Source organism: Hippocampus comes, unplaced genomic scaffold, assembly GCF_001891065.2.
Source record: "Hippocampus comes isolate QL1 unplaced genomic scaffold, H_comes_QL1_v1.1 scaffold118, whole genome shotgun sequence".
In the NCBI taxonomy this organism is placed as follows: Eukaryota; Metazoa; Chordata; class Actinopteri; order Syngnathiformes; family Syngnathidae; genus Hippocampus; species Hippocampus comes.
The window spans coordinates 807,918-833,919 of record NW_017805461.1 but is presented as its reverse complement, the minus strand read 5'-3'; the positions used below and the strand labels follow the sequence as shown (position 1 = coordinate 833,919).

The following is a 26,002-nucleotide window of genomic DNA, read 5'->3' as shown; positions in this document are numbered from 1 at the left end:
ACTTTCCAAAGTCGAAAACGAAGATCATTTTTGCTGCAATTACGGTGGGTTTTAAAAATGTAAAATGTAGTTTCGATTAGTTGTCTTTTCTAAAGCTGTTTTTTTAAAGATTTTTATTTAGTTCTGTTGATGATTTTTTTTTCAATTGCAATTTAAGACATTTCATCAGTTAACTATAATAATAGTCACGCAGCCGCTATTGCTTCAAGATGCAATAAACACACCACAATCACTTCCACACAATTGATGGAATTCAGATTTATCAATCAATCTGCCCTCCCTTAATTTACATGATAGACAAGTTGCCATTACAACAGATTATATAATACTAAAACTTCCTCGCAATACACTGGCAGATCAGTCACCGTCATCAAAGCACAAGGGATGTATTTCTTTGTTTCTGCTGCTTCACTCCAACCCCCACAGTCAGTTATTACGATACATTATATAATACATTACATATTCTGGTTCAATGTGTGCTGGCATAGAAAAAAAAAACAGATTAGACTAGAAGAGGAAATTTTTACTTTTTCTCTCTTGCAGGCAAAACAAAAGCAAGCAGTCTGAGTAAGAAGGAGGATGTGAGGTTCTGTTAGTAGGCGCAATTTTGAACTGTGCTCGTCTTCAGGGCCCCCACTCCATTAAGGAACATGCAGGCGCAACATTGAGGCAAATCAACACATAACTCATGACATCGGACTTGGCGCTCCTGTTTTCTAAGTGCAACGGGTTCAAGCATGCACTTATGTCGTAAAAAGTGACTGGCTGACATGAAATATCCATGATCAGTCCGAGAGGTGCCCGAGCTTCACAGAGCCACCAAGTGACCCTAGCTCAGAGAAGACCATCAAAAGAGAAATGCTGAAATAGTTGTTTCTCACTCACTGCTAGAGTAATAGCCATCCCTTGTCCACTTTATGATGCTTCGTTTTTTCTTGTAAGGTGTGTGTTGTGCATGACCCTCCTTCTGGATTAACAAACATTTTCACTCAACGGTGTTTTATTTCAGATTGTGAAAACATTGTAACGAGTGAAAGCTCCAGCAATATGATGGCTGCAAGGTTTAGTAGTCTCAGAAGGGAGTTGGCAGGATTTATATGACTGGGGGAATGTTGGCAAGATTCTGCAGCTCCAGGCCCTATTAGTAAGAGAAATGCTGATGCTGGCTAGCATCGATCAGCTATTGCATGGCCCCGCAGCCTGAGGGACTGACTGACAGGCTGGCTGATTGACTGACTGGAACATCGGTGTCTGTGGGAAAGACTACGATTCCATACCTGGGCCATGCTCCAATCGTGTCTAAATCTTGAATGAGGTCCTTTTGCAAATTTCCCCAGTTGCAAATTCCCCCAGTGTGGGCCAAATAAAGGTTATCTTATCTTATCTTATCTTATCTTTAAGTATCATACTCAAATGACATCAGACGTATTCCCCGATAATCATTGGGATTCTGCCGATTTATTTTCTCAAGTGAAACCTGTTATTTCCACCACTCAAACAATGTGAGCCATCACTTTATCAATGACAGAGCACCAGAGGAAAGGGGCTGGTTAAGTGCACTGAGTGAGCGGCAGTAATCACAGCTCTGGTAAAAGCACTCCTTCGCTCTATTCAGCGCTCCTCGGAATGGGCCGGCTCTCCCCCCCACCCCCTCTTCCTGTGTTTCTGTCTGTCTGATAATAGCTCTAGATTGAATAATTGTGTGTTTTAGCGAGCTACGCTGCAGGGTGGAACCTGCAATCAGATACCGAGAACACTAATCGCTCTCTCACAGTCGTGCCACTCCAAACCGGGCTCTCCCTTCAGCACCGCGCAGCCTGCAGGTACTCCTCTACCCTGGGCCCACCACTCCGTTTCCATACACGACCGACTTTACACAGCCAGGAGGTCTAGGGTCAATAACATCTGTGCGCTGGGCTGTAATTGATGTCATCATTTCAATTTGAGCTGATTACAATTGAGAGCTGCTTATCGTGTGACCCGGGGTGGAATAACACACTGCAGGGCCCAGCGAGCTGCCACGCGTGACCGAGCTTAACTGCTGGATGGATGGAGGGATGTATGGCTTGGCTCAGCTAAGGGATATCTTGTCTATTGACACCTAATGCTGCAGTAATGACTGAGTGTATTCGCGGGCCACGGCTGGTATAAGAGTCTGCGCCACTGTCGTTTTATGTATTCTTGTGGTATTGTGATGATAGGGCTGTCACCACACTCACACACACGATTAAACCCTCTGCTATGGCAGTATGGCGGTGTGTGCACATTCACGATAATAACAGGGACACAAAAGTGAAGAGCATTCCATTTAAAGTAGCGAGGCATTGTGTAATTTTTCCCACATGTATAGTGTTGGCCTGAGCACGATACATTAGTGTTATTCTATATACTCACGAGTGTCATTACTACTGTACTGTCAATACAAATTTCTTGCTCTAACATACTATTCAACACCTATGGGCAGTGTGGATTCATATAGACACTTGTGAAAATCAACACACTATGGTTTTGAATTAACACAGTCAGATTTGCTGGGTACTCTTCAGACTTCTCCTATTGGGCAGACGTGCAACAGGAGCATCACAGCCAGGACAACAAGACCCAAAAAATCAGCTTCTGGCTATACTGTACACCACCGGACTCCTGAAAATACAATGTATGACATCAGTCTGTCAACCACGCTGCGCAATAGTTTTTTATTCTTTTGCAATCGCACTCATAGAGCATTTACAAATGAAGTTCTCCCACGCTTCTCATGTAGACCACCTGAAACACGAGCGACATTACCCACGTCCGTTGTTGAGCATCATGTCCGGCGTGGGACAGCGAATGAAGCTGCTCAGAGGTTGGCCTAAGTATGTTAAATCCATGGCTTTTCCCCAAAGGCCTGAAGAGCTCGTGCAAAAACAAAAAAAATGTTTTGGGCTGATATAAGGACAAGTCCCGCTTAGTGCCATCCCAATGAGTTTGATAAAAGAGAATGACAGATAACAATATGCCGTGACGCACGGTTCAAGAAAAGCGGCAAAATGGAAAAATAAATAAAATAAATACATAAATGTATGCTGGAATGAATAAAGATATAAATAATGAAATAAACAGTAAAAAAAAATCTATTGAAATGATGTAACAAATATACAAAAATAAATGTACACATGTACTTATCAGTGGCACTCTTGGTCCTCCACATCTAACAGCGTATTTTCCAAAGTAATGCTTTTGTATTGTTTTTACCGTAAGCTGTTGGTTCCGTCTGCCTGAACCTGACTCGCCTGGAGCAGAAAATGGACACAAAATAACCTCAGATTTTTCAAAGGCTTTGCACAGTAGAGTGGTCGTCAAGTGTGAAACCTTATTAAAAGAGTGTGCCACCTACAAGCATCAGTCCAGAGAAAACATACAAAAGACTTAAATGTTAATATTTTTCCATTCCTTCAGGATGATTTTCTTCCAACGGGCATCCACCACCAGTCCTGCCTTCCTGCTGTGGATTAATAAAGACCCCCTCGCCAAGCAATGACTCAGGGAGCAGAGTGAGCCTCAAAGGTTACCTCGCAGAGAGCAGGTCAGCGTGTTGGAGCGAGACCCCGGAACCTTAACTGTTCCCAAAAAGCTGCCGAGCAGGGTGCACGTTTCGTTCTCGGAGCTGTCAAAAGGCATATTACATTTTGGCTGTGTCATGATTCTGTGTTGTTTGGATTACATTGTTTATGTTTCATGTTTCATGTTCTATTTCCTCGTGTGAATTTGTCGTTGTTAGGTTGTTTTGGGTTTTTTTTTTGTCTTTTTTCATTTTTTGTTTTCCACATCATCCTGGTCCTTTGTGTTAACCAATCAGTGCCCTTCTACCCTTGGTGTCTTGTCCAGGTGTTCCTTGTTGTCTTGCCAGTTTGCTTGTATTGAGTTGCATGATTCTTTTCAGTCTTTGTCGGGTGATTGCTTCTTTTCGTGTTCCTGTCAGTTCTTGTGTGTGAATCCATTCCTATTTTTGGTTCGCAGCATTGTGTCTAGTCCTTTGGAGTCCGATTCATTTGTTATTTAATGTTCCATACGCCTTGTTTACCTTTTTGTTTTATTTTGGGAAAATAAATATATTTTAGTTTTGATTTCATCATGCCTTGCTTCCCTGCATTTGCTTCATTCTTTTTGCCACTCCCACCACAACTCGCAAGGTGTGACAGGCCTGACCAATTCATCTGCCAGTCGATTTACTCGACATGTAATTGACAAAAAAATCGACAAAAAAAATCAGCCACTTTTTTTGCCCATTTTCTAGAAATCATCACATCACACCAAACATTCATTCCCCCCCAAAATTGGAGAAAAAATTATTGTCATAGTCAAATGTTTTGGCTATAATTCATATATTTGTTTAATGTAATTGTGAATGGGACAAGCCAGCTGCAAAAGAGTCAGCAACATGAAATTTTTTACGACTGAAAGCCATATTGTATAGATTTTTTTCCCATACGACCAAACTAAAGCATAAATCTCTGAATGAATACCACCAGATTCTAGCACTACTTTGTCAACTAAAGCTCAAATGTTAACTCAACGGACAGCAAGCAATGACTTTAACCCTCAGTGCCACTCTTCATTTGCATCAGGAGCGGTGCTACAGCTAAAAACAGACAAAGGCCGCTCAAGAATAGAACATCTCTCGCCGTGTGTCTTTAAAACGGCAGAATTTGTGGGTGCTGGGCAAAAAAAAAAAAAAAAAATGTCGGCTTGATTTTCCCCCCACCCCCATCTGTCATTTTTTGGGGGGTTGGGGGGGGGGGCAATAGCATAATTCAGAGAGTGCTGCTACTTGGCAAGTAAAAATAACTTATTTTTTACCTATATCTGACATTTGTCTAGTACTACTAGGATCACTGTGTGTGTGCGCGTGTGTGTGTGTGTGTGTGTGTGTGTGTGTGTGTGTGTGTGTGTGTGTGTGTGTGTGTGTGTGTGTGTGTGTGTGTGTGTGTGTGTGTCAGGTAATCACGCCTCACCTCTTTTCTGGGTTTGATCATGTGAGGTTTGCAAGCTGAGGCCTTAGGCACCGTGACGTGATTTTCAGTCGACGGCAAGTGGCAAAACGACCACCCACTGAGATGGATAAAAACGGATGGATCTTGCTGCCACAAATGCAATATTAATGAGAATATTATGTTTAGACTAGTGGAGCCGCATAGAACATATTATTGAAAAGAACTTGACTTCGCCTTTAAAGCGTCATAACACCAACACAGAAATGCTATTTGTAAGCCTTTCTGTGGTGTGATGTCAACATGTGTTAAAGGCAAAGTCGTGTGTTCATTTTCATAGGCAACATGTAATTATCTTTGTTTTACATTTAGTATGACTGTTAAATCCTAACTAGGAGTTGTACTGAACAGCTTGAACCCTCTTTTTTGAAGATTAACGCACACGCTTGTTGTGAAGTGAGCTACGTTGAGCTCACTGCCATTATACTGCGCGTCAAGGCAAAAAAATAAATAAAAAATCTCTAAATCAAAAATTGGGGTTCTCGAAAAACTTTCAAGTCGGGTCACTTGGATCTCAAGGTATCAATGTCTCTTGTCAAAGTATTTTTTTACTGGTTACTTAGAAATTAGATGTAGATGTTAAGTAGCCTAATTTGAATTAAAAGTATTTTTTTCAATTCAACACCGTGTGTTAATTTTTATGGGATATCCCTGGAAATAGTTTGTAAGCATGGAAGAAGACATGAGAAATGCGCACGCTTCATATGGCAAAATGAAGCTGTTTGAGAGGAAAGTTGCATTGACACTGTTAATACGATCACACATCAGGAGTTGGGTCCCAAGCTCAGGAATGACAGGCACCACACTTCATCGAGGATAAGAGGATCCCGTTTCACCCAGCTGAACTTCATTTGCAGACTGTTTGTACGCTGCTGAGCGCAACCTATATGACCCGCTATTCCCACGTTCACGTTGCTACCCTAGCATTTAGCAGAACCCAGTGATTATCTTACGAGGTGTGGCAGCAGTCGCGCGAAAAAATGTGTGTGCATGTGTGCATTTGCAGTCAAAGGAAGTAGGTATTTGAGACTATAAACAATTAGTGATTGCAACATTTACAGTCCGATCAGCATACGTTTGTTTTTCAAGACAATGATTAAAAAAACAGCCCCGTGTACTTAAAAAGGTAAAAATATATCAAATGTTTTCAATGTATAATAACAATCTGATCGATCCACTCTTGTAATGATGCAGCCAATGAAACAAACAAAAAAAAAAAATTACTCATTGGCTAAAGTACAATAGCCATAGTAACTGTCAATATATTCTACTGGGATAACTTAAAATCGCAGATGCAAACCACAGGTTACAGCCCTGTCTCCTCTTATTAAAGCTTGCATGCAGTACTTTGTTCACACTGAATGGCATTTTCACAGAATGTGTAAATACAGCCCCAAAATACTCAGATGGTGGCATATTCTTTGCACAGGTGCGATGCGCATCGCTCTTCCGGTTGGTACCATGGATGTCGATAGCAGTTTTCCACAACTCTTACTGACCTTCCTATTTTACATGACAAAAATCAACCGGCACACGTAACAACCAAAGAAAAATGTCACAACAAATGGAAACAGTATTTGAAATGTAATCTAATCTACTCACAAATTGACTGAGGTGATATCTGGACCTGTACAGTTGAACACAAGACTATTATTCTGTTGTAGGAATGACAAATGGTGGATTCACAGGTTAAATTATGCCATTTTGTAAGAGAGCATTTACCGTATTTTCCGCCCTATAAGGCTCACCTAAAAGCATTCAATGTTCTCAAAAGCCGACAGTGCGCCTTAATCCGATGCGCCTTGTATAGGAATCAATATTCTGATTTCTTGCAAGTAGTATTTTAAATGTTCTGGAAACAGCTTTGTTACAGCTGCAGCGGTTGTGAAAGCTGTATATAAATAATGCTGTATTGCTTTGTATTGTATCGCATACCCTTTAGCGTAGCTGCTTCTAGTGGATGCATAACACAACCAAAGCCACTATTTTAGCTTGTATTCTCGGCGCCTTATAATGCAGTGCGCCCTATATACATGAAGACAGTTTAAAATAGACGATTCACTGAAAGTACGCCTTGTACTCCGAAGTGCCTTATAGTGCGTAAAATACGGTAATTGTTCTGCCTGTCACCATACGTTGCTAGCAGAGAGAGAGATTAACATGGAAACATAATTTGCATTCAATAAAAAGTCATTTTTGGACAACTTAAGTCAAACTGGATCGTATTCTGAAATTCACCTGATGATCTCTCATGGCACACGAAAGTGCCAGGGCAGTGTTTTATTATTCTATGCATCTGACAGAACTGCTATATATAGTCAATGGAACAATTACAGTGACCGACGAAAAGCCACTTCGGTTATCGCTTAGTCCGTCATTGTTCCCTCTCTGCTGTGGGACACTGGTTAAAATCAATGCAAATGGAATGATAAAAACAAAGAGCACAAACCATATATTTATCCTTAATCCGACCCACAACATCGGATTGACATTGCGGTACACAATTTTAAGAAATCCTGAAACCACACAAAGATATACTCTTTCCATGTGGCTGTGGTATATTTCCTGTTTTCTCTAGCGATTGCTTCCCAAAGCTCTGGATTTGCACAGAAACCACCGTTTAATTTGAAATCCCCACACCAAAGACAAAAGAACATGCTCTCACACCACACAGCCCATTTCTAATGTTGCACAGTGTTTTGAGTCCTCACAACCAACCCAGCAGCTAACCAGCTGATCACAGCCACACGTCACATAAATCTAATTCCTTGCCTGTCCAAAGATTCTCCCTTGTGCCCTTCTGGGCTTCTCATCTGAAATTTTGGGACCTGAACCAACGGGGCAGAAAGACCCAGGGTAGCTGAAGAAGGGGACACAGTTGGTCAAATGGCAGCCATGTGGCTCCACTGGGTTTCAAAAAGAAAGCGTTGCTTGACACAGCTTGCCTGTACTTCTTTGAATGCCCGCAGAGGATGGAAGAACTAATAATGGGTGACGACATAAGTTGCTCAGAGAAAACTCTGGATAGTTATTATAGTTGGGGTTATACTGTGTGGATCGTGCAGCAGCAGCTTTGATTAAAGATCCTTCAAATGACAGCCCCACAATGATGTATCCTCATCGTAAAGTAATTCAATATTGTGCTTTGCAGGGACAGGTCTGTCCATTTAAAATCTTCTTTGCAGCTACTTATATGTCGTCACATGTTATTTTATTATAGTCTTAAGTGGTGTCAAAGCTTTGAAAAAGCGCTAGCTTGTCAATATGAGATTAGGGCGATGACAGACCAACAATTGCCGAACTATGCTACAAACGTGTGCCTTGCCAAAGCAGGGTAGTCAACCGCTTGACAAGCTCATCCGTTATCCCAATCGGATCGCACTTTGACAGTAGCGTGTCCTCCAAATTGCCGACAGGCCCTGCCATGGCAGGCCAGAGCAAGTAGCGGCAATGAGATGCCGCTGGCTGGTGTCATGCTGAATGGGCATGTCAGGTCTGTGTTGTCGTGGCTCTCTGCCTGCTCCCTCAGATGCTCGCTCGCTCCCCAGCGTCCTCAGTCCTAAACGGATCCAGTTGCCTCTGTTCAGCTCTCGTGGTGGGCTGCTCTGGCTGACTAATGAGCAGTTTCCTGCTGAGGGGATCTCCTCCTCACAATCTCATATTGACTCAACACATTACTTGGCATTTATTATATACTTTACAAATACTCAACGGCTACAACTATGACTTTAATAATGACAATATTGTGAAATCAACACCCGTGTCAATCAAAACTCAGCATCCATCCATCATATTATCAAAATTTTTCATCAGTGCTACTGGGGAAGGGGTGGGGGGGCATATAGGATGATGCACTTCATAAGCAGCTCAATGCCAAAAATATGGACTGTGCATACTTAATATAATTCATTTCTCATAATACATTTCTCAATGCATGAATGAAAGATCAACAACATTCAACAACATTCAACAACAAAAGATGTGAAGCAAACAATGAAATAACCACATTTACTGAGATTATTTTTTTCAGTGCAAAGATAAAAGCATAAGTTATCTGAATGATAACTTATGCTTTTGCATAAGTTATCATTCAGATGGCACAAAACTGCTGACCAAAACAACAATACGCGCAAGAAGTCATGTGCATTTTTTCAGAAAAAAAATTCACATAAAATTTTATACAAAGTATTATTGAGGCACTATGTTTGTCCTGCATGTCATTCTAAATTGGCAAAATATAAATAGGCAACTCACGTAGCATGAGGCAGTATAAAACCCAATGCAACCGCCTAAGCCATGTCTGCCATCTAATGGCGAATGCTGATATTATAACTTAAAAAACACAGAGGAATATAGCTATTCATCAGGGATTGGGACCTGACCGGCCTGCAAATAGCGAGAATCCTTGTATAATTGACACCCTTTGAAATGCATTGGGGGAATGGTAAACCCAAAATATACTATGGAAAAAAAAAAACGCAAATGAATCTTCCATATATATTTTCCAGTTGGGCAGCACAGTGAGCGACTGGTTAGCACATCCGCCTCACAGCGCAGAGGTGCTGCCTTCCTGTGTGGAGTTTGCATGTTCTCCCCGGGCCTGCGAGGGTTTTCTCCGGGTACTCCGGTTTCCTCCCACATTCCAAAAATCTGCATGGCAGGTTCATATAACACTCTAAATTGTCCCTAGGTGTGAGTGTGAGCACGGATGGTTGTTCGTCTCTGTGTGCCCTGAGATTGGCTAGCAACCGGTTCAGGGTGTACCCTGCCTCCTGCCTGAAGACAGCTGGGATAGGCTCCAGCACGCCTGCGTCGCTCGTGAGGATAAAGCGGATTAGAAAATGGATTGATGGATGACATTTTCCAGTTAAAAAAATGTAAGGAATATTGAAACAAAATATGCGAATGGTAAACAAGTATTCAGAGGTCCACTGTCGTAGAGGAAACATTTTTATATTTCCTCCACCACCACCACCACACCTCCTGCTAGTCTTTAGGGTGTACCGGCCTTTATCTTGGCATGTTACCAGGTTTGAAGTGTAGAGGTGTCTTTTTTAGCCCCTGTGTATGAACAGATGAAGCCTGCTCAGATAAGAAGAGTCCCACCTTGAACAATTTCATGCCCTCAGAACACCTCTATGTGTTTTGCTGTTAGGACTTCATTAAATCATGCTGGAAACATAAGCTGCATGTGAAGAAATGAAATATGAATCTAGCGGTTTGAACAAATCTCAAGTGATAAATTGAATTTTAATGATTTTTTTTTTTTAGACCCTCACACCTAACTTTCATCTCACTGGCCAACCTCCAAAAACTTGCCAGGAGGCAGCCAGAAAAAAAAAATCCATCCAAGTGACCTGAAAATATTATGAGGGAAGCTTAATTGTCTACTGCTGTGATTGGTTGTTTTGCTTTCAGCGAGATCAAGTTTGCAGAGCAGCAGAAAAACACCTTGGGAACAGTGACGGAGTCAAGAACAAGTATTCTGAGCTTTCCATCCCATCCCCAAACACACCATTAAAACAGCAAGGATGCAAGTCACTCACCAAGCCGTCACAGTTGCTGATGGCCACCGTGGCTCCTGGCGTGTCTGTGATGTCCCCCACGTACAAGCAGTCATCTTGCAGCTTCTCAAAGTGCCGTGTGCTATCGTCGTCGTCGCGCCACTCCATCTTGGCTCCGGGGGCCACCAGCCTGGCGTTATGGCGCAGGCGCAGGTGGAACTCCCGGCCAAAGACGGTGACGTTGTAGTAGAGCCTTTCTTGGCGGGCCGCCGGCTCTCGGTCTTCGTCCGCTCCTCTCGGTTCTTCCCACTCTTCATTGCCTCCTCCTACCTCCCTCTTCTGGCGCCTACGGGGCTGCCCTCCTACCGTATGGCCTGCCGAGACAGCATGCGACAGGAAGTGGCCCTCTGCATCCACACTCATTGGCCTCACCAGTCCATACTCCCCCAGGACATGCTGCAGGGAGTCTGAGAAAAGGACAGGAGGCGCAGAGGTGAGAGCGTGATTGAGGGAGTCACAATGCACATGGAAAGAATAGATCAATCGTGACAGATGAGGAGACCAAAAAAAGGAAAAGGTGCATAAACAGTAGAGCGGGAGGAAAATTAAGGGATTAAAGAAATGTCAAGCATGCTGAGGAATGCTTTCTTCCATCCAAGATGTGTCACATGGTGAGCAATCATAAATAAAGGAAATAAAAGGTGCGGGCCTTACACACTCATACACGCACAGACACACCCATGAACCCAGAGGCGAACCCGTGCAGGGAGGCAAGCGACATGTTTGGAAACGGCAGCCTCAGCAGAGCGCACTGCGCTCCCGACACCTTCTGTGCCCTTCCACCATCAACAAGGATGCCAGTGCGAGATCAAGGTGCTAACTGCGGCTCTCTCACTGCTTTCTCACTGTCAGGCTGCTCGAGCTCAGAAAATTTCTTTCGAAAAGACTCAAGGCTCAAAGACAGGAAACAGAAATAAAGCAAAACCCATCTGTCAAATAATTCCCTGATTGCCTCTCACACGCTCGTCAACGCGTCAACATTACTATTCATTGTCGCCTCATAATCATGAGAGAGGAACCCGAATAAAATGCACATTTTTGCAATGAGCAATATTTTTATTTACCACGTGACTGTAACGGTGACATGCAAGTTTTAGGGGATGCCCCGCACGCACAAACGCTTGCGCATACACACGAAGCACACGCAGGCGGCAGCATCATTTCAAGTGATCCTCAGGTGCCCTTGCTTTGGCTGTCAATCATTTCCATGCACAATCTTCAAAAAGTTTGCAGGTTGGCAATACTCAGACAGCGCACAACAATATGTGTACTCCACCGTGTTAGAGAATGATTTGATAATAGTGTAATCAATATGCTGACATCCGACTCCAGCCTCCTGTGACAGATCGATGTGCACATCATCTAAGAGTTGTTGGGGGGGGGGGGGGGGGGTTGCCCCGATCCCGGCCAATTCCGGTCATGTAACGATGCTTTCGATGGTCCGTGGACAAACCAACACGCCGCCCGGGGACCTCTGGAAAGTCTCGGCAATTAAGCGCTGCAAGCGGGACACGCAGAAGTTGTTCGCAGAAATCGCATGGCACAAATCACACAAGCACGCCCGCGTTGGAGCTTCCGCACTCCACCGGGGGAGTTCCCATGTGTGCAGATAAGAGATGAGCCGATAGGACAGACAACAACGTAAACACCGGCCACGTTTCCTCCCGCGCTGTTGTACGTACCAACGCTACTGGCGATGTAAAGGCCGCTGGTTTGCAGCAGAAAGGCCGGTAGAATGATTAGGACAGTAAATCCAGGAAAGAGACCCATGGCAGCTCCGAACTGCGCAGGTGAGAGAGTGGGACTCCGGGCTCCAGTGTGGTGAAGTTCCCCCGCCTGGCGCGACCAGCCACGCCACGACAGCAACAGCACAGCAGCCCGCAACAAGACTGCCAAGTGAACCGGGAGAGACGGAGCTCTCCTCTCCTCTCTCTCTCTCTCTCTCTCTCTCTCTCTCTCTCTCTCTCTCTCTCTCTCTCTCTCTCTCTCTCTCTCAGTGGAAGTCTCGCTTTCCCACTTCCACTCCCACAACTCTCCTCGCTAACACTATCAACTCCTCTCTATCTTGGCTTGCAGCCCCCCCCCCACCCCCACCCTTTACTTCATGAAGCGCTCTCTCACAAGCAGGCAAAATACACTGGGACAGGTGTGTTAGCCGTAGACAGGCCCTCTGAGAGAAGACATCTGTTCAAGGGAATCATCAAGAACGAGATCTTTTTCCTCGAGTCAAACTTCGAATGCGTTCTATAATCGTTGACACTATTTTTTTGCCAGTCAACCTCACAAAAAGTGCATGGACTTTTCGTACACATGCGCGCGCGCGCGCACACACACACACACACACACACACACGCGCGCACACGTATACACGTTTACTATATATATATATATATATATATATATATATATGTGAGGCGGACGTCCTAACCAGTTCATCTGGATGAATAGGAATGAATTTTTTCTAATCTATTTTTTTTTAAACTAAACGGAACAGTAGCTGAACAATTTATGTACCCTGACTGCAGATTTCAAAATTAGTTATCCATCAATTTATTGTGGATGTATAATTAAATTACGCACTTATATATTGCTGTGATTTCACACTCACTCCAGCACTCTGAGGAAAAACAATGACTTCCATACCTGTGACAAAAAATGAGTTTGACACCTCTGGTTGACGGGTACCAACATATGCAACACTGTTACTATGGCAATAAATATTGTAATATATTTGTGGAAACAAAATTAGCAGGTTGAAAGTCACTTACTCTTTTTCCCAAGTACAATATATTTGCATGTGTGTGTGTGTGTGTGTGTGTGTGTGTGTGTGTGTGTGTGTGTGTGTGTGTGTGTATCATGAATCACTTTTTTTGCACATTTTACAGTATGTTGGATTTCCACAAACAAGTGTATTGATTTTAAATGCCCAGTCAAGAGGTTGGGTTTGGGCCGAAGTCATTTTTCCTTTTTAGAAAATATGTAAATCTGAATCAAATACTGATCATTTAAAAAAATATATTTATTCACCATTTCATTTCAGTAGAAATGAATGCTCCATTTAACGAAGGATGTATCGGATTTTAGCAGAGGTGTCCAACATGCTGAGGGGACCTTTAAGGCAAAAAATAATAATGAAAACATTTTGTCAAAATATGACTTTGGCCATGATTTTAGGAGAGTAACAACACATTTCTCTTACATCAGCGCTTCTGTTAGAACGTTTTGCGATAGTGAAATTAGCATCAAATATGCATTGACCTGGCAGCACAACAACAACACGTTTTTTTAAAGCTTGTGAATAGAAGCTGCACATGAAAAAAAAACACACAGGTTCACGTTTTCATTAACATCACAAATATTTGCACATATTTTAGTCTCCATTAGCATTGATTCAAATATTATTTTCTTCACACCACATGATGAAATGATATCAACTGCATTTCCCTTTGAGCGTTTTTACCCAGCTTGACTTTTTGAATGATAGCCCACGTCCACCTCACAGTTGCTGGTGTTCGGATCTTGGCATTCCTGTGTGGAGTTTGCATGTTCTCCCGGTGCTCGCGTGAGTTTTCTCAAGGTCCTTTGGCTTCTTGACCCGTTCCAAAAACATGCATGTTATATTAATTGAAGGTTTGTTTGTCTGTGTGTGCTGCACTTGACTGGCGACCAGTCCAAGGTGTATCCAACTCTTGCCCAATGTCTGCTAGGATCGGGTGCAGCCTTCATGAGAACAAGTGCAACAGAATATGGATTGATGTATGGGCTGTATCTTCAAGTCGACAATGACATCTTGTCTAAAAATAATAATAATAATGATAATATTAAGTTTGCACTATCTAGGACAACATAGGCGTGATGTTGAATAGCTTCAGCTCCCAAGTCATTCTCAAGCTGTGTCAATTTGCATTGCATTAACTTCAAATGATTTCATTATTTTTAGCCCTTGGTTTGTATTTTTACTTTTGTACTGTGATTTCGAGACATAAATGCAGAGCTGCAGACGACCAGCGCTGATCTCAATTTAGCTTTCAAAATGAATAGGCCATGTAACCAGAGTCATTACCTTATTGTGGTGGAGCGGTACGTGTGTCCCAATGATCCGAGGCGCTAAGTTCTCTTGGGCTTTATGCCCATAGCAGGGTCACCCATGGCAAACAGGCCCATGTCACTCATGCAATTCAATTTTCCCTTCACTGAGTAGTCAATTTTGGCACACACCCACACACAAAACTTCATCTCTTCCTGATGCCCATCCCAGTAAGGATTTGGAGATCATAGCTCGGACAGCCTTTGTTAGTTGCCTCTGTCACTTAAAGGCATCTAAAAGGTCAATACAAATGAGAACTGCAAAGATGGAATACATTAAAAATATGCTGTAATTATTTTCAAAGCTTAGAGAGAGAAAGAGGAAGTGAAAGTACAGAGGTGGGTAGCGCTGGGCCAGCATGGATACAGACACACGTACAGTAAACACTTTTTTAAAATGGAAGAGTGCTATACAATGACAGACAGTGAAGTGACAGTCTTTGTGTGTGTGTGTGTGTGTGTGTGTGTGTGTGTGTGTGTGTGTGTGTGTGTGTGTGTTCAACAGAGGGAGGTCATAAATTACCAAGCATCGAGATCACATCTGAGCTCTTAATGCAAAGATAACAACATGGCTATTTGGAAACATGGTCAGATGGCCAGATCTTGCCACACAAATACAAACACACACCTCTAGAAGAATGACCCACCCTCCTTGTCCCCGCCATCACAACTCAAGAAAATGTCACAATGTTCCCAGTCGATGTACCCTGCATGCCTTTGTGGCCCTCATCCCCACACAGCCACCCCATCGCCTCTCCTTCCTCCATCCCCATCGCCCACCACCTCCTCCCTCCTACTGATCCTGGTCGCTAAGCTGTTGCCATGGAGATACCAAGCCCTGCACCTTGAAAAGTGCACTTTGAAGGGGCTAAGGAGAGAGAGAGAGAGAGAGAGAGCGAGCGAGAGAGAGAGAGAGAGAGAGAGAGAGAGAGAGAGAGAGAGAGAGAGAGGGACAATAATATCCCGTTTCCCCCAGACAAACAGACACACACACATGGATTTGTGTATTTGTGGAGGTTATTATTATAGCTGTGTTTGGCAGGGTGGATGTGTGTGCAGGCACACAGTTGTGTATTTTTCAGGGCGGGGGCTGCTCCGATGTCCACTGTCGGTACATGTACAAACAGATTGTGAGTGATGAACAGGAGCAAGATGATCAGAGAAGAAAAGCGGGTAAAAACTCATTCCCTCCTTATCGGAGTGTACTGTTCGCAATGATATGAGGTGGAAAGCTATTTGTCAAAACAGGTGACTGCTGGAAATGTTAACTTTTGACAGGTGAACGTCTTTGAAAGGAAGCATTTGCATGAATCTGTGTGTCATTTGTTCTTTCCATTCGCAAGTGGTGATCAAAAATCCAAAACAGGCCCAGAAATATCCACACAGTTCCTCGCATCTCTTTGTACCGTTGCTGAAAGAAGAATGACAATAACAGTGTAATATTTGAGTTGACCAATCGGAAAAGTGTTTCCTGCCTTGTTAAATTCATGTGATTCTAATTGTGAAAAATCATTACCATGATCAGTGTCTTTGTTATTTCAGAAGTGTACATATAAATAGTTGTCACCCCTGCTGTAAAAATCATATATACCGTGATGTCACAGTGGACCAATGAAACTGTCTGGGCTGGTGCTTTTATGAATCTTCCAGTCAGGGTTTACCCTGTAACGCGACTAGAATAAAACGAAATGACCAAACGGAAGGAAAACGCTGTTTACATGATATGACATGATCTAGTCTGATCTGTTGTGTACATGCCCCACGACACTAATCAGAACAGCAGTTTTTTTACAGCCGGGTAACGCGCGGTGATCAATGTGAACATCGCGTGATTTATCAAAAATGGAGTCCATTCATTTATTTGGCAAGTAGTTTGTGGTTATTTTAACATTTTAGCAGCAGCTTGACGGCAACAAGTTGCAAGTAGTTTAAAAAAAGTTCTCCCATCGCTGATGAACTCTGGTAGAATGCTGTCATTTTGAAGTTTTGAAGTCCAATTGTTTGTGAGAAAAAAATATTTACCTGTGTTGAAGGTAATTCAACGTTTTTAAAAATCAATCTGCATGAACACCTTCCATCCATCCATTTTCCGACCCGCTTTATCCTCACAAGGTTTGCGGGGGGTGCTGGAGCCTATCCCAGTCGTCTTCGGGCAGTAGGCGGGGGACACCCTGAACTGGTTGCCAGCCAATCTCAAGGCACACAGAGACGAACAACCATACGCGCTCACACTCACACCTAGGGACAATTTAGAGCGTTCAATCAGCCTGCCATGCATGTTTTTGGAATGTGGGGGGAAACCGGAGTACTCTGAGAAAATCCACACGGGCCCGGGGAGAACATGCAATCTCCACACAGGGAGGCCGGAGCTGGAATTGAACCCAGTACCTCTGCACTGTGAGGTCGACGCGCTAACCACTGGACCATCAGGCCGCCCATGGTTGGTTTTTCCTCATGGTATTTTTAATTTAAGTCTAAAATTTAAATCAGGCTTTGTTTCATTCTTGCCTTGGATTAAAAGAAAAGCATAACAAGATAATGAGACATTTTTTGTATTTTGATTGCCAATTTAAAATGGAAAGAATGACTCATACACAGATCTGTATGCATCAGAAAATTGAATTTATTTTTATAGTTTTCTTTGATGGAATTTTGGTGTGGAGCAAAGCAAAGAAAGGCACATAAAGATATGATCGTGTATGTCCGATGACTTTGACTGGCCACTAAGTGGTCACGGTTCACGTGAGCTTTATGTACTCATTGGATCAGCAATTTGATGTTGCATGTGTTAAGGGCTTCACCAAGTGAGCATATGCCATATTGTGTCCTGCAGAGTGGCCGTGGCCTGTCTCCAATGACTCCTGCCGTCCTAGCAAGGTCAGGCAACAGGCCACCATGTGTCCGCATGCATTAGCATGCCTTATGAGCGCAAAGGCAGGTGTTGCCAGTGTCTTCCTGGGGTTACATGACGAATCATCAAAGCCCGATGACAGCGCATCAGGCAAGAGCCATGAACCTTCATGGTGCTTGATGAATGTCAATTATTCGGAACCAACACACAGGCCTTCTGTGTGTGTCGACGTCATGAATAGCATGTGCCGGTTTGTTCAAAATGCTCCCAACAATTTGAATGTACAATATAAAGAAGGTACAAAAGATGAAAACAACAACATGACAAAAACATTCATGTAATGAATGGAAAAGGGAATTCCTTCGAATGAAGACTAAATTTTTCATCGTTGTGAATTTGAGTGGAAATGGCCGTACGTCGACGGGAGATTGGGGCTACTCTGCAGTCGGCTGATGGCCTCGGCCCTAATTCAGCTGGGACATGCGACCCTAATGAGAACAAGCAGTATAGAAAATGAATGGACGCACACTATTCAGTGTCAGTGGTGGGGTGACAACCGTACATGAATCATAATATAGGACACGATGCAGATTTAAATGTGAACGAAAGCAGGGTAAGAGCGTATGACTTGTTTTTGGACTAAATTAAGAACCCATGATGTCACTCAGAAAAATATATACCTTTCTTATATTTCGTGAACTTCAAAACAGTCAATTTCATTGGTGCACCTATGAATGATGGGTGTATATCTGAAAATTTATTGTATTAAAAAAATATATATACATATATATCTCACTGGTCTGTACCCTCATCCAGTATTGACCAACACAAATAATAGCTGAAAGAATCAGGTGAAGAAATCATAACTGTGGTATTGATTAATGATGAATAAACAATGCCTGTGATAGCCTTTACTGAGAATGTATGCAGGTATTGAGGGTCTATAAACATAAACCAAGTAGACATACACATCACAAAAATATTGAGGAAAAGACGCTTCCATCCCACAGATCATCAGCGAGCTCATGTTTTATTTTTTCCGATATTATGTCTTTGCGGCGAGATTTACTGCATGGTTTTGTCAATACTGTACTTTTAATCAAGTGAAGAACTATGGAATCCCGTGGAGCTTGACCCACAGGTCAATAGTTACCTTTACTTTTTGCCTGGTGATGCCAATATGCCACCATGGACTTCAGGACCACCCTTGAGTGTTTACTTAGCCGCTCAAAGGCTCAAAGGTGCACACACACACACACACACACACACACACACACACACACACACACACACACACACACACACACACACGCTCCTGTGTTGCATTGACTGATCATGCACACATATAAGTTATCTAAGATCTCAGTGGGTGCCTGTGGCCTATTTCTCCTAATGCTCGCCTCTGATCCGTTCGGCCCATTTGCCAGTTCAGATAATTGATGGCCGGGTAGTTGGAACATGTAGGTTTATCCTTCTGTGTACACTTTTCTTCATCCTCCGGTCCACCACTGTGGAAGTTGCTAGTAGTCAGCCGGCACTTGCAGCTAGCGATCAGATCTGTTTTTAGATATATTTCAAATTTCTTTTTCAATGTTAATCTTTGGCCAGATGCAAGTGACTTGGCAATGGACGAGAACTTTTCTCGCACTTTGCTGCAGGGCAAATGGGCAATCTGTATGGCCGATGTCTCATCTCAGAGGCGGAGAGCTCGACCAGTCGAGGGATTCTGCAACTTCAGAGGCACAACGGCCGCTGAATTTAACCTGACCACAGGAAGCCCAAGGTCCTGAAAGAGTAGTTCTAAGCACTATAATCATCTGTGGGAAAGAATGTGTTTTTGTGCGCAGGAAAGGAAGCAAAAGGGGGAATTTAGACTAAAAACAGGCTGTTTTGAAACGTCCCATGTCACTGGGTCAGAGTGTGTGCAACAGTGGCCAAATGACGGCACTTGTGCTTTAAGGCGCTATCATAAGATATTAGGATCAGGTGATAGCATCTTCCATTTTGAACAGCTTAGCTGTAGGCCTGTATTGTGAAAAGGCCTTTTCTTGTTTCGTTACAACTTCATTTACATCAGGCATTGCCTAAATTGTCGTTTTGGGGCCAGTGACTATAATCACAAATATGACCATCAAATAAATAGGAAGTTTTCAGTTTCATTATATCGGGAGAATCCCCGCTGCATATGGTTCATCTGACCTATTGCAGTCCCACTTTATCTCGTATTATCTATATCCCGTATTCTGTAATGCACCAAAAGTATCTGCCAACTTCCAAAATAAATTCAGAAGAAGATAGGGAAGAAGTGCTAGACATGGCAAATAATGTGTGACATTGCTAGCATGTGGCCTCGGCTCTTTTCTTTATTTGAATTGCCTGATACACAGGGCTCTGGCACTCCTTTTTTTTAATAATGCTCTGAGGATCCGAAAGGTCAGAGTGAAGAAATACTTGCTCGGAACTCGACTGTTCATCTCAGTTTTTGTAAAATGAATTTCTCCAAAAAATTGTGACTTATACTCTGGAGCAACTTACAGTATCTATGTTTTTTCTTCTTCGTGATGCAATTTTTGCAATTAATGGTCGACTGAAGTCCAACCATATTGTTGAAGTGTGATAAGCACCCATCAAAAAATGGTGTATTCCATATGATGTAGCCTAGACAGTATTTGTAGCCAAACCCCAGATGCTATACTACTACGAATCCTATGACTAACAAGAGTGCTCATCCAATAATTCATGCATGGCTAATTATTGCCAGTTCATAGAAAAGTGCTCTTTTTCATGTAATCTTCCATTTAGGATTGACAAAGAAATAATCCTCTGTATTCAAAAAAAGGGAGAATTAATGGCATGCACAAATGCAGTACAATAAACTGATCCTCCATCCATCGATTTTCAATTGCGCTTGTCCTCACTATAATGTGCGAGCTGGAGATAATCCCACATGATTTTGGGCGAGAAGCAACATACAACCTGGACTGCCCAACAGCCAATCTCAGGGCATATCCAGTCAAGCCCGAAATTATTCATACCCAGAGGGTATGTATGCATAATCTTCGGCTTGGCTGTATCGCGACACACATCAATTCACACTTACATTCATACATAGTGACAATTTAAAGCAGGGGTGCCCACACTTTTTCAGCATACACTTGTTCAATATAACGAATGATAGGCAGGAGTCTATTTTTTCATTTTCACTGTCGTTGATAGGCAGCTATATCAAGAGCATAAAACTGGGAGGGCTGTCAGTGATTAAGGTAATGCCAGGAGAGCTACCGACACTTCCTCTGCGAGCTACTGGCAGCTCACAAGCTACTTTATGGACACCTTTGATTTAGAGTCTTCAATTAACCAAAAATGAATGTTTTTGGAACATTCATTTAATATGAAGGCTTATTCAGAAAATGTTTAGAAAGTATGCTCACATCTGATCACACAATCCACACCACAGGGTAAACAAGCCACATTTCATCTTCTATCATATTGCCATGGATACGCTGCTCATTTGATTTTTGTCTCAGAGTTTCATCAATCTCTCGTTATTTGTTAAAGAAGCAAGAATCATAACTTAGAATCTTAGTTCTACATTGGGATTTCTCTTTCTGATCCCCATTTGAGAAAGTGCATGGTATATAATGGATTAACATGTTTAGAAGTCACTTCTCACAACCTCTTGTTGAAAGGGTTGGGGAAAAAAATAATGTGAATCACAGTGCAGCTTTTAAGAGCAGGAGAATTGTTCAAAGAATAAGACAATTTAATTCGAAAACAAAGTTTGACTCTGCACCGCACACGCGCGCGCACACACACACACACACACACACACACACACACGTCCTGCACATTATTTGTTCTGCAAAGGCTGAAGAGGCACGAGGGCCTTGTCATGGAATGAACGCCTTTCTTCTCGTCTCTTTCACGTGTGGGCTCAGGGTTGTGGTTGTTGATGTCATCCCTGATGAACCGTTCAATTCTGAAAAGATCAGTGTGACATTAGTGTAGGTCACACACACACACACGCACAAACACACACACACACACACACACACACACACACACACACACACACACACACACACACTCGCACACACACAGAAAGGCCTTTCACACAGCACAGATGTATCAGCACAAGCGGTTATCGCTGGTAGAGTGGACACTATTAATTTATCTGCCTGTTAATCAGACATACAGCTCGAAACAACAGACAGATATGGGCCAGTGTTGATCATTGCATGGAAGCGGAGCGTGTGAAGATGTTGCCTAATGAGCAGCAGCGGATGCTAGATGAATGCGATATCTGTCATGGAAGTTAATGGGTTGGTTCTTTTCAAATGCAGAAATCAAGTCACGTCATCAAGTCATCACACATTGTATAATACAAGGAGCTGATTTTCTCATTTTGGCCATTGTTTGTCTAGCAAGTATGATTGACAGATTGTTGCTGCAGTTTGTCACATCATTTCTACTGCTTTGGCAGAACTCTGTCCAAAACGCGTAAAGATTTTGTCGTGTAATATGCACTGAATTCTCCCTATATACTTTCCCTGACTCCAAAAGCAACAATAAGTATGTGTGTTGTTGTCAGCAGTGATGCCGAAACCCAATTTGGGCGAGTTATATTTGTATTCTTGCAGTGACCATCATCTGACAGGCTGCTGGCTGTGACAACACTTCATGTTAGACATCGGAAAGTGGAATGCTGCATGTAATTGTTGAGATGCTCTCACTGCTGCCTCATAGATGGTTCAAACTTTAAATGCATTCTGGCCTTTTTTGTTTTTGTTTTGTGGTTTTTTGGATGGAGTTTGCATGTTCTCCCTTCGCCAAGTCCAAACTTAGCCGAATCAAAGACTCTAATTTGGTCCGGATAGCCACAATAGCCCTCTAGCACTGCACATAACCTACGATCGCCCTGGCCAGGTCAAGTTTTGGGGGAAAAAAAGCAAGATGTACCAACTGATGTAAAAACTGATCATGTATTGAAAATTGTATAATTTGTGTATTTTTGGTTCAAATATATCTGGCAAAATGTCGCTTAAAAGATGAGTTTGCAGTGTTAAAACTGCAACATTTTAATGTACCGGTAGCCTCACTTCACTTCGCCCTCATTATAATTTTCAAATTCACAGAGAATGCATATCCAGTTTCAACAAAATAGCAGTACAGGGTATTAGCAATTCTAAGATAGCATCAACACTTTCAACAAGCTGACATTTACACTGGTTGCTGAATTGGTAGCATGACTTATACAGTATGTAACAGAGTGTTACTATCACCACAAGCGGTAGTGGTTTTTTTTTTTTTTTTTTTTTGCCATGCTCAGAAATTGCTCAAATTGTTACATTTTGACTGCTGTATAAAGTGGTGCCTTGAGATACCACTTTAGTTCGTTTCGTGACCACGCTCGACACTTAAAATCACTTGTATCTCAAATTCTCCATTGAAATGAATGGAAATAACCTCAATCCATTACAATATTGCCCATAAAACACAACAAAAAATGTTGCAATGTATTTGTCATCAGAAAAATGGCCCTCTATAAGAAGTGACCTTATAAAAACGTACAGCAATGACATCATTACATCGAATGTAAAGAATTCAACATTTTTGCCTTTTTTTTTTTCGCTTTTTGCTTCGATACAATGGACATTCTGCTGCTCCTTCAGACAAGTGTAATTTCCACAAGCATAGCTTTGAAGCAGTTGAATTGTTGGGAGTATCTATACCAGGGGTGTCAAACTTATTTTGTCGTGGCCCACATCGTAATAATGGTGTCCCTCGTAGGGTCGTTTGGACTGTGAGCTCAGATAAATTTGTGATCGCCTAGTACACAGGGTTGCACGCTTTTGCACAGGATGGATAGGTCAGGTCAGCCTTAATTCAAGTGATTGGCTTGACAAGGCTGGTTCCCCGCTAATGCAACACTCGCCATGAGACGGTGTCCAAACACATACAGGAGGCAGTTATTGTCATGTCGTTGCACCATGATTTCAATGGTCCATCAAAATAGGTCCTTTCGCATAAAGAACAAGTCCGCAAATGCTTCCACAACATGATATGACATTTCACAACGGGATGCACTGAGCAGTTCACCATCAGTTGTGTACTTTTCTTCTCTCACTTCACCAATAAATAAATCACTGCGCCATTGTAACCGTTTGAAGGATGTAAACAATACAGCCTCTCTGTAGAAATTGATAAAAATGAGAATTGATCACATTATTCTGGCTTTATACCGTCCACTCAAGTGTTTGTAAAGATTATCCTGAAGCCCCAGAGTGGGCAGTGGTGATTTTCACAAGCAAACAAATGTCAAAGTCAGCTTAGGAGGCGCAGTCATAGTCCAGTCAAACAGTTAGATTTTCCAACACATATGAGGCCTGCTTCAAGACTGGATCCCTTATGGAAGCCATTAGAAACTCAAACCACAATAAATTAAATATACTGTCATTTAGTAGGACACACGTCATGCAGTTTTAATTTGTCAGTGGTTAGATATCATTCACCACGATAGATTGTGATTGCTGTAATTACACTACGACACGCTTATGAACTAGCCATGTAGGCCCTACCGTGCGATGGATTCAAATAGCGATCAAAATTCAAATAGGATATGCTTAATTTCACAAAATAGTCCAAGCTAACAGAAAAAATGTGGAAGAAAATACATTAAAACCTAATTCAATAAGTACATCTCTATAAATGTCTGAAACACTCACAATCGGATTAACGTGGCTAAATGTAAAAATGTGTCACTCTATTATTGCCATGATAATAAAACATAATCACTCCTCTAATCCTATAAACCCATGGCATGTGTTGATGGCACATGAAAATAACACTCAGACGCCAGGATATTTTGAATACTACAATACATGAAAGTACACCTAAAATAGAGAGAAACTGGTAGCTATGGAAAATTTCGCAACATTGTGATCCTCCTATTTGCCAAATGCTAATTAATCCCTGTTAATCCCTGTTGAAATTTGGAGTCAACTGGAGCTGATTAAATAAGGGAAAACCTCTGATATGGAAAGTGTTGTGAGAATGGGGGGTGGCGGGGAGACATCGTAAGGGTGTAGACCACAGGTGTCAAAGTCAAGGTACGGGGGCCAGATCTGGCCCGACACACCCTTTTATGTGGCCCGCGAAAGCAAATGAAGCATGTCAAATTCCATGATGCTTGTTAAAGTCTGAACCAAAATTTCAAACTGTCATATGTAATCCGCAATAACAGTCATTATTATTGACTTCTGATCGTAAAAAAAAGTTTGGGTGTAAGTCGACTGCGGATGTGGAGGTTCCACTGCATTGCTTTTGTCAAGCTGAAATGACTGCTGCTGGGCAATTGGTATTGCCTGATACAAAATGGTCATGCCAGATGAGGTCCAGAGTCACTTGAAAACATTTTCTTTTCAGCTCACCCCAATTTTTAATGTCTCTAGAATCAGGCTTTAAAAGCTTATTTGTATCTACATCAAATCTTATATCATCTTATGTTTGACCCCAAATTCCTGACTTGTATGGGGTCAACATAATTGTCCGTGCAAAATTTTACCAGAGCCCTACCAAAGGCATAACCATTATTTTTATCCATGTCAAGTCAATGTATTACTTGTAATGCTAAAAGGAATAACACTGGCCATTGGACAGAGGCAAAAAGCACTGATCAACCAAGAATCATTGCGGTGATGTAATACTGGGTTGAGATTTTCTCTTATCTGATGAAATGATCAACGTCCTTACTTTTGTTTGAGACACCAATGAAAACAAAATGACACGCCGGCAGACATATTAGATATGGTCATTTTCAGCAAAAACAAACATGTAAGCCACATATAATTCAGTCGGAAGCTCTTGAAATGCAGAGCTGCCTTCTACCCCCGCGTGTCGATTTGGCACACTTCCTTTGCATGCATGTGAGCGTGTGTGCGTATGTGTGTGTGTATGTGATTTTGTGTGTGTGTGTGTGTGTGTGTGTGTGTGTGTGCGCGCGCGTGTGTGTATCCTCCACAGCACAGAAACATTTTATGCAGCCCGACACAATTTAATTTAGTTTAATCTCAGCCTTCCCATTGGGAACCCAACCTATAATTAAACTTTATAGAACTTCCCTGCAGCCCGCGTGTAGAAGGAGACTGTCTGACACATGCACAACGCCAACACGCAAAAACTGAGCATGCAAAATAATTGCCGTGGATGCATAATAAAATCATTATGTAACTTTTGATTGAACATTCATCGGCTAAAAATAAATATTGATAAATCCTGTGAACACAGCAATGTATAATTGAAACCACGTTAACCGTATTACATCTTTTCTATTACGTGAGGGTGGATGGGTTTTGTTGATTTGATTCTGTGTTGTGTTATTTCCCCGTATGGGTGAATGCTGCGCTTGCAATAGTAACTGTTATTAGGGATGATAGGACAAAATTTGCTCTGGAGAAATTTGATCCAACATC

The 26,002-nt window shown here is 42.3% G+C and overlaps 1 protein-coding gene across 2 annotated transcripts in view; it reads right to left on the bottom strand.

Annotated features, from left to right (window-relative positions):
* The window catches only part of LOC109518787 (A disintegrin and metalloproteinase with thrombospondin motifs 2-like), a 116,379-nt gene extending 103,844 nt beyond the window's left edge, over positions 1–12,535 (bottom strand). For both annotated transcript variants that reach the window (XM_019874851.1, XM_019874852.1), the window contains exons 1-2: positions 12,277–12,535; positions 10,577–11,001 (exon numbers count right to left, since the gene is read on the bottom strand). In XM_019874851.1, the coding sequence (XP_019730410.1) occupies positions 10,577–11,001; positions 12,277–12,364 (513 nt within the window). In that variant the 5' untranslated portion in view covers positions 12,365–12,535. The remainder of the gene's footprint in view (positions 1–10,576; positions 11,002–12,276) is intronic.
* Between the last annotated feature and the right edge of the window lie 13,467 nt (positions 12,536–26,002).